Here is a 10,041-nt window from a genome sequence, read left to right as displayed (position 1 = left end):
ATGCTACATCACGTAAGTAAACTATCATTATATTGCTAGCCATCATGATCAACATCTCTAAGGCAAAGGCAGACAGTAGGAGTAAGCGAGGATGGGTAAATCCAAGAGGAAGTGTGTTTGTAATGCTGTTCCCTTGTGCCTTACGGGAGATATATCCATGACCCAACGTGCAAACAAAGGGATCATCAGAGTGTACCAGGCATGCCCCAGCGTTTTGTCTGTGACTCGGACATGAATGGTACACCGTTCAATAGTGCAACAGCTAGTTTTGTTAGCATTTTATATATTGTAAATCAAAGAAGCTTATTTCTCTCTTTCTCTCGCTCCTTATTCCCCCAGCCCACAGACTAAGCAAGAATTTAACATACTGCTGTAAAAGAAAAGGGAAAGCTCAGCAGCTTTCTTATTCTTAAGTTTCAAACTGATGGACAGAAAGCGGAGGAGCTAGGAAATCTGCTGAGCGTTTGATGGCATAGGTTTGATCATGTTTAAACTGCAAAACTCTGACATCTGTAAACATCCAGTTAAAGGCAACATTAAAGACAACAGAGCTCTTTTGCTTTTGTGGCTTTGCTTACCGGCTATAATGTCCCATATCAGAGCGGGAGGGTTGGGAGGAGAGGAGAAAATCTCATCTGAAATTTAGCAGCTTAAAAAAAAAAAACCACCAAACGTTTATAATCAGCTTGAGAGCTCAGTGGATTTGTGAAATCGTTTGGGATTAACAGGCTATTGATTGCTAATAAAACAATATTTAGCTTTGTCTGATGAACAGCAATGGAAAAAGGTGTGGGCACCTTGTCAAACAAGACCCATTGAGGACGGATGATGGGTTAAGTGTGGGGGTCTGAGTGGCAGCGTGGGTGCCCGGTCTTCAAGGAGAACTTGTCAGTTGTTAGTAAGGCTGGTGAAAGGAAGGACGCCAGCGCCTGATGGCTGGGGTAGTATTGATGCAAGTTAGCTGACTAATCAGATTGAAAAAGTCCCATGGTATTTATGTCACTTTAATTTTCATCAAACAATTGGAGACGACAGCACTCTATTAAGAAGAGGTTGATCCAGAACTAAAGCTAAATAAATTAGGGTCTCAGTTTAATCAAATTATCCCTCTACTGGCCTTGGATTAGCCGAGGGAGACAGCGTCGGTCTAGGCACTTTTCATTGGCTGATTTATTTATTTTTTTAAAGAAGAAGCTGGTACAAAGAATGGGAGATTTAACACACATAGCTACTACTCATAATACCTCCAACAAGCACCTTTTAAAAAAGTGGGAATTAATATTTATCAGGAGAATTTACAGTTTTACAGAAGGATATTTCCATTTTTACATTAGTTTTGTTCAGTGAAATGAGCTGAAAGTGAGGCAAAAATCGTCAACAGAAAAGCTAAAATGAGAGAACTTGAAAAAAGCTGGCACAAAAATTGAAACACTAGCCTAATGCTACGTAGTGACTTCTTGTTTGATTCACAATAGACAGTTTAGTTTACCTGCTTTAAAAATCGATTGGTTGCACATTTACATTTTGCTATTGTTTACTTACATTATTTGTGCAGGGTAAAGTGATTCTTTTTCCCGCTTCCTACGTTCTTTACACCTCTGGGAGAAGCTTTCAGGGTAGCTAGATTGTCTCTGAGAAAATAATTTTCCCAAGCTGTCTGGTACATTCTCCTGCAAAGCGTTTTCATGAGAAGTTTACAGCAGGAGATGGCAACTATCTTTTCAATACTAATAATATGAACAAGTCCTGTGTTTATAGATCCTCTACAAAGATTTAACTGAACCGTTGCAATAAATCTTTCAAAACCTTGAACTCCTGAAATATTCCCAATCTGTGTGTTGTCAAAATCATTGTATAAGTCTCTCTGGTTTTCCCGATATAGAAATGAAAGTAAAATAGTACATCCTTTGCTACAAGCAATTAACTGAATTCATCCCAGTTAGGTATGAAATTTATTTTTGAAAAATTCAACGTGATGTATACTATAATCTTTATAGGAAAAGTAAAAACGATTTTGTGAGAAAAGCAGTGTCAGTGGATGTGGTCCTATGCCTGATGGCAATTTCTGATTTTTACCTCTTTCTCTGACTTCTAACTTGTTTTTGTCTGCTCATGTTCATCAATATTGTTCCTCGTTCTGCTGGGGCAGTCACAACTTAGGGAAAGTAGCGCTGAACAAAGAAATACTTGTTTTTTTGTTACATCCATCAAAATGGAGAGACTGGTCTGGGCTATGATCTAAAGCACGCTAAGGTAAATCATTTACACTGCATATATATGTAAAAGACCTAAGAAGTATACACTCTTCCCCACTCACATTTCAGTTCTGCTCTTGAAGACATCCTTATCAAGCCTTGGAAATCTAGGCACCAGATTCCTTAAATAGGTATGAAAATATGTACTAATGCCATTTTCATTTATGATTTCTAAATTTTTCTTCAGCTATGATATTGCTATTTAGGGCTCAAACAATTTGATCCTTTCTTTATTTTGGCACAGATCAAGTTTCCAGTGTCTTTGGTCTGTTATATGAACACAGACCAGAGCTGGTTCTGGTGGACCTGATGTTCTCAGATGCTCAGCCCCTCACAAGAAGGGCTTTAATTTCAAAGTAACTCATCTAGGTATTTACATTAAGAGTTTGCTAAATGCTTAACATCCACTGTTGTGACACTAAATATCTTGTAGATATTTAAAAAAATATTATGTCCCAATTCATTGCTTTTGAGGGTTTGTTTTTTAGTTTTTTAGCCCTCATAGTTCCACTAGTTAGATGCGTTAGCTGATCTGAATGCCACCAAATGCCTGTCCTCACTTGTTTTCTTACTGTGAATGAGTGGAGATAATATATTTTCATGGTAAAGATGCAGTCTAAGGTAGCACCTGAAATTGTCCCGTGTTACTCAAGCAGCTGCACAATGCACATTTTATGGAGGCACTTCTGTAGTTGCCTAAGTATCTTTTCTCTCAAGGTAGTATCATTCCTTTTTCTACCCTGTAGATTTGCCCTAAATTGCAGCAGAGACTGGTTTTGCTCAATCCCTTACTGAAAAGGGTTACTAGCAGTATTTGTACCAACGGTGCTACGTTTCTGGCTGTACATTCCTGCCATTTGCCGTTCCTGAAAGCTGCTGACCGAGTAGTGCTGAAGTGCACTGGTTTAACTAGTTGTCTGTTGGGGACTAAACATCAGAGGAAAGAAAACAGCCCATCTAATCAGTTTGCTGATGTGATGCAAGAAAGTGGGGGAGAATGTGGTATTTTTATTCCCTTTGCTTTTCTGATAGGTTGGGAAATGCTACTTTAATGTTAAAGCAGAGAAAATAGAGAAAGAATGGAGGGGCTGAAAATTGTCTGTGTAACGTACAGAGTCGGATACTTCGTAACGTAACCTTAACCCTCATTCCAGGGTAAGCTTTTGTTAAAAAAATTGAAATTAAAGAAAAACCACAGCCAAATCCCCAAACCAGTCAAAACCCCCCAAGTAGAAAAAATCCCAACAAGCCAAAACTTGTCCCTGTCCAGATGAAAAAATTCTGTTTGGCAGCCCACACTTTCCTTTGGCAGCCCCTTCCAGCTACAATTCAGCTACAGATCTAGGCTTGCTTTCTCTCTCGAGCTTAAACCTAGCCCTACGTCAGGGTGAGCCCTATACCAGGTCCCCCAGGCTTTGCCCAGATGAAAAATACCTCAGTCAGTTATCTTACTTCAGAATTATGTTAGGGGGAATATGGACATCATTTTACGAAACTTTTAAACTGGCTGCGCGTGGTGACTGAGCATGTAAATCCAGATTAGCAATTCTGCTTTCAATGTCACTCATTTTTCCTGATGATAGGAATAAAAAAATATTTTTTGACTACAGCTTATTCCCTCTGTATATTAACTGGCACTCACATTTTCTGGTTTATGTGTCACTTAAATCTTTCTAAGCTCTTAATTATTTTCATGGAGTCTAAATTCACCCTGAAGCTGAGAAAGTAGTAAAGGTATATGGAGGTCACTGGCATTAATGAAGTTTTACTTGCAGTGATGCCCCTCCGCAAAATGTGAGGTTTCCGTGCCGCTTTCTGTTGCACATATCGCTGCTGCAGCTACGCTCTTCATTGCTGTGTGTTGTTGGGAAGTGACAGCTTTGTAAGAACCTCCTCATCACTACACATCTTAAAGACTTAATGAAAAAGCTACTATCTGCTTTTAGACTGCTTGCTACAAAGAGTTTGCATCATTCATGTAATAAAAAATGCCACAAACTGGGGTGGGAGAACTGTGCACAAGAGAGTATTTGTGATCTTGAGCTTCGTGGTTCTGTGCAGTTGTCTGTTCTGTTGGAGGTCTTGCGTGGCTAAAACCGAAAAAATGTAACTCTGACTACTTGAATGACGAAGCAGTAATTTGCTTTCCTGTAACAATTTTTTAAACATTCTCTCTTTCTTTTCCAATATATTTTACACAAGGTAAAGTCATAGCCATGTAATAATAGTTTGCTCAAAGATGTTTCATTTGTTCCCTGCACAATTTCTTTCTTTGCTTTTGGATAATGACAAGCACTGTGGTCACAAGAGAGTGACGCAGGTAGAAAATAAAATTAAATATGCTTGGAAAACCAGATGAAACAAAGCCCACAAGCGCTACGGTGATACCATATTCTGTGTGTGAACACCCTCTAACAGCCTCCCCAGTGCTGTGTTTCCAGATCTGGAAAAAAAGTTTCAAATGCAGTGAAAAACTGTAAATAGTTGAAGTTTCTTCCCCTTGGCCCGGATTATGAAATAGTAATCCATTACATTGTAAATCTTCCTGTACCATGCAAATCCCTTTACAAGGATTAGGAGATTGTAACAAAGATGATCATATTTCAAGAGGTACTGGTGTTAGTTATATACTTCTGCTGCGGGATTTCATACAGTCTTCATCCAACACATTCTATACACTGACCCAAATGAACAGGTGCTTTATGTTTTCGGAGAATCTTTAATTCACGCAATAATAAAAGAGAAGATTCAGTTACAAAGCTGCGTGCACATTCAGTCTGTTGCTCTCCGAGTGGACTCAACAATAGCCGAGGGTGTGCAATGGAGCAAAGACTATGCAATCAGCGACCCCTTGCCCCTTCGGTGGGGGAGAATTTCAGTAAAACACAAAGAAGCTGCTGGTTTTGCTTTTGCTGCTATCAGCCCGGGCACTACTTATGGAGCAGTGGTTGTTAAATCTATTTCTGCGATTAGCTGCTTGAGCAAGAGTAGAGGAGAAGTACGTTTTATCATTCTGCGTCACTTCTGTTTCTTTCAGGGCATCAGACCCTACTTTGGAATAAGGTAGAAGCGTCTGACTAGTCTAGATTTCTCTGTACATTAAGGGTATGCAGTATTTTGCCAGCATTTTGCGCTAATTCTAATTCAATGACTAGTACTGAGTTGCTATGTAAGCAAAAAAAAAAATCTATGAGAAACACTGGTGTACAGCACCAAGTAGCATTTGCAACATTGGTGTTATCTTGTCATACCCATAAAAGTAATTCTGAATGGATATGGAATTTAAAAACAAAACACAAAACAGAATTTGTGAAGGAGTCTGACTGAGTAGCTCTTAGGTCAAACTTCCTTTTGCAAACCTGTCATTCTGGTCTTATCTAAAACCAGTTTCCATATTTAGATTTTACATGTCCCTTTGGATTTGCCTATAACAATGCAAAATCTAGGCAAGTCTAATCTGTTTTTAATTAGTAGTGTACTTAAAAGCCTTCTTTGTTAGCTCTGAAAGATAGGAGGGTAAGCAAAAGGGAAAATTAAGCTACATGGGACAGATTTACAAGTACAGATTAGAAATGAGACATTGTAATCCAGACAAGTAAATTCAGACTTTCAAGTTTCCTTCTTGAATTCTGCATCCTCCTGCTTTTTTTTTTCCTTAGCGATCAATCAAAATCTCTATACTTTTATATTCAGCAAAGACCACTGAATTTACACTCTAAAAATGAGACTAGAATCTGCCCATTGGTTCCATCTCTCTAGAACTGACCAAAATTGGTAATGATGATGATACTGCTGGTGTTCCCTCTGTTGAGTGACAACTAATTATCATGCACTAACCAGCAGTTGGTACTTATGCCGAGTGCTACACATAAAGACTAAGTGCTGCTGCACATTAAGCCTTTGTAAAATAAATATAAAGTATAATAGCTTCTTATGAAAAACAAGACTGGAGATGAAAAGGGAGGAGACTCTTGCCGTGTCTGCCCTGGCAAGTAGTGTGTTGAAAAACAGTCGGTGTTGAAAACCCAGTAGCTGGATGCTTCAGAATGTTAACTTTGGGCTTGCAGCTGTAGTTTGATCCTGTGACCCACAGTCCTGGAGCAGTCTGGTAGTTTCATTTGAGAAAGGAATATACCTGATGTGTTGTGAGGCCATGCTGTGATGCGGACCAAAGCATGGGAAGCGGGGGAGTTTGGCAAATCAGTTTGCAAAGCACATGTTGGATCTCCTGGTCTAAATTGAAGTGCCACTGCAGAGGCACCCTAATTTTGCTAACCAGATGCGTGAAGAAAAAAGGATTATTTTTAACCTTCTCACAGATATCTGATTTGATCAAAAAGATCAAAGATCTTTTTTGTAAGATGTTATTCAAAAAATTACCTTCAATTTAATTCAAAAAATTACTATAACTCTTTGTAAGGCTGGATAATTTATTAATTTGACATACATAAATCCATGTATGGTGCCTGGGGAGGTGCAGTTGACTAACAGCAGTGATGAGATACAGGACATTTCTTAACTATATCGTATGAGGAAATAGAGTGTACCCTTGTTCAGTTATGAAATGCTGCAGAAATACAGTATAAAGCCATCTGATTCAGACCAGTGCCAACAGGATGCACAGCATACCTCTGTTCTTCCAATTATTAGTTGTATAAGGTAGTCAAGTTCAAGGTGAAACAGCAATTCCATTATTTGGAAGTATTTGTAGTAGCACAGATGTGAATTTATACACTCTGACGGTACAAAATGGAAAAATTCTATCTTCTACATTCTTTTTCACCACGTGCTTCGTAGGAGCACCACGTGCACCAGCGGACAGGCACGTTTGCGTCTGAAGAGATCTACGTTTCTGTCAGGCACAAAACGGTGTGAGAAAACGGAGATTTGGTAACCTCCCTAGAATGTCAAGTACCATCTTTTTCAGATGATGAGCCTCAAGCTTTGTTTTTCTGTATTTTTTTTAAGCCACTTTTAACTTCTGCATTTGAATGCAGCCCTCCGTTCTAAAAGCCTGTTGTTAAACTTTGTTTAAAAGTCGATACGCATGTGTTATTTCCCTAAACTCTCCCATCGCAGCCGCTCTGTGAGAAACACAAACCCGGCTGCCACCCACCTGTCCAGCACACACAGCACGAGTCCACCTCCAAGCAGAAACAATCTCGCATCTTTTAGGCTGGCTGAGGGCGCGACCCTTTATCCCCCCGCCTGCTTTTCCCTTCGGTGAGGCTACCAGGCATGCACAGCGGCGGCTGCCTCGGTGAGGGGCGTGCAGGTAGTAGCAGCGCTGACGGCGAAGCTGCCGCCTCCCCGTGCTGCACGCTTTGCCCCCACAAGATGGCGCCGCTCCCTCCCCCCCGCCCCCCCAATCATCCTGGGCGTTTGAAAAATAACGGCCGGGCCCGCTAGTAACGGTGACGCCGTTCCCCGTAACTGGAGGGCCCGCCAGATGGCGCACCAACACGATTCGGCTCGCCCTTCCGCGCTGACGTCTGCAGGGGGGCGGGGCGGGCACCCGGAAGCGGCGCACGTGGGCGGCGGGGCTATGGATTCCCGGGCGGCGGGTGCCGCTCCCGCAGGTGGGTACCTGGGGCCGCGCTGCTCCCCCCCCCCCCCCCCGCCCTTTCCTTCCTCCTGCTTCTGTCTTCCCCCTTTTCCCCCTCCCTCGCGCCGGTCAGTAATGGTTCCCTGCCGTGGGCTCCGCAGGGGCCGGCGGGCCGCGCGCCGAGGAGGAGATGCCCGAGCTGTCCGACGGCGAGGAGGCCTGGGAGGAGGAGGAGGATGAGGAGGAAGAAGAAGGCGCCGCCGCGGCCCTGCGGACCCGCTGCCTCTTCTGCGACAGGTGCGGCGCCGGGGGAGCCCCGCGGGCCGCGGTGGGCTTTCGCTGTCCCTGCGCGCCCCCCGCCCGGCCGAGGGGCCTCCTGAGGCGCGGCCGTAGCCGCCGCGCCCCGGGGAGGAGGGGGCTGGGGTGCCAGCGCCCGGGCTGAGCCTGCGGGAGGCAGCCGCCTCGGAGAAACTGGTAACGCGGAGCTTGCAGCAGTGCTCTGCAGTTTGTTGATCTTCTGCGGCCTCTAGAGCTAAAGGTCCGCTAAGTCCGGGCTAAAGGAGGGAGAAATAAGGCGGAAAGCAGATGGTGCCCCTCTCCTCGCCCTGAAGGAGCGTGGAAGTTCGTCGCTTGAACTCTCGCTCTCTTCTTTTCCCGTCCTCAGTAATTAGATGAGGATTTTTATTTTGGTGCAGCAGCTCTAACTGGCCAACTCACCTTGTATGTATGCAGGCTTTATGTTTTGGGTTTAATCCTGTCTTTGTTCTAAAGGAATTTTTGAAAGTTAACAGGGTTCATGGTTTTGCCAAACAAAGATTTGGCGTTTATTACCTGTTGTTGCAAAATGTTTTGCAAGCGAGGTAAAAGCTTCTTTGTGAGGTGTGTGAGTAAGCAGGTGCCTCTTCATCCTTTGTCAAAGGCAAAAATGATGTGTTCTGAACACGTTCCCTAGCAAGTCAGAACAGAGCATATAAAACTCAGAGGAATCTTACAACTTTGAAACATGTTAATACTGCCTATTTAACAATTTGTTATTTACAGGTTGTTCAGTTCTGCTGAAGATGTATTCTCCCACTGCAAAACAGAGCATCAGTTTAATGTTTGTGATGTGATCAAGAAACATGGTAAGTCTTTTTCATGACTTGTCGTTTCCCTCCACTTATCAGCATCTTGTTTAAAATAAATTGCAAACATTAGCTTGTTTCTAACTGATGTCCTGGTTGTAGCTGAAGATTCCAACATTGAGCAAGATAAGCTCTTCTAGAAAAATGCTATGCTTATATGTTATCTTTATGCTGGCCATTTCCCACATGCTTTATCTATTGGTAAAGCTCTCGCCTGGTAACCAGAGTAAGGTTGGTGGCTGCTGCCTTGTGCTGAGTCCCCACTGCCTACTTGATCGACCTGAGCCACCGCATGCTGGAGTAAGACCTATTTACCTGATCTGCTGGAAACTTTTGCCCCACCAGCGACACCAATGTTGGGCTCGGGAGCTTAGCAGAGACCGAAGTGGAGGCACCCACCAAGAGGTTAAGTGACTGGGCTGTAACGCTGGTGTCTTGGCTTGGTACTGTTTGCAGGCTTGGCTTATGTTCCCTCAGGTGACCGTAGGAAGTGATATCCTCCTGTGTCCGTGTCATTCTTTCCTAGTGAAAATGTAAGGTTGGCTTTCACTTGAAGCTGCCGTGTATTTGGGCCGAGATGATGACTGAAGGAAGGTGCATATAGAAGGACGTATGTGAAGTGGGGGGTGGCTTTGGAAGAGTTAGGCAAGTGCTGAACTACTGAGCCTGAAACCCGTATCTTAGTGCACGTAGAAGAAAGCAGGGGAAGGGGAACAGTGCTGAAGAAACACTAATTTAAGAGCATGCACTAAAAAGGAGAAAGGGATAACAGGATGGGAGTTACGTGAAGCATTTGGAAATCTCCATATAAAATTGTAAGATCTGGTCTGTTCTCTGTCTAAAATCCAGTGGAAAGTATCTTGAGTTTATGCAGTATCCTTGCCGTTCTTGAGGAAAGTATGTAATTGTGTTTAAACTACTGTTATTTGTGAGCAAGGTGGCAGTTTTAAATCAATATTGGTGTGTACTCTTGATGAGTAGGATCAATTTACATTTTGTTAAGGAGAAGGCTAAAAATATGAACTCAGGAGCACAGCAGCCTAAAATATCAGCAAGGTAGCTCGTAGAAGATGAGATGTGTCTGCTCTGATGTAGTTGCTTGTCAAATGAATGAAAT

The 10,041-nt window shown here is 42.8% G+C and overlaps 1 protein-coding gene across 1 annotated transcript in view; it reads left to right on the top strand.

Moving 5' to 3' along the window:
- Positions 1-7,800: 7,800 nt before the first annotated feature.
- The window catches only part of PRMT3 (protein arginine methyltransferase 3), a gene marked incomplete at both ends in the record, with an annotated part of 67,641 nt that continues 65,400 nt past the window's right edge, over positions 7,801-10,041 (top strand). The window contains 3 exons of the mRNA XM_082000561.1: positions 7,801-7,834; positions 7,962-8,097; positions 8,842-8,924. Of these exons, the coding sequence (XP_081856687.1) occupies positions 7,801-7,834; positions 7,962-8,097; positions 8,842-8,924 (253 nt within the window). The remainder of the gene's footprint in view (positions 7,835-7,961; positions 8,098-8,841; positions 8,925-10,041) is intronic.

Source organism: Phaethon aethereus (genome assembly GCF_964289735.1).
Source record: "Phaethon aethereus genome assembly, chromosome: 5".
In the NCBI taxonomy this organism is placed as follows: Eukaryota; Metazoa; Chordata; class Aves; order Phaethontiformes; family Phaethontidae; genus Phaethon; species Phaethon aethereus.
The sequence above is the reverse complement of the archived record's forward strand: the minus strand, read 5'-3'. Positions and strand labels throughout refer to the sequence as shown.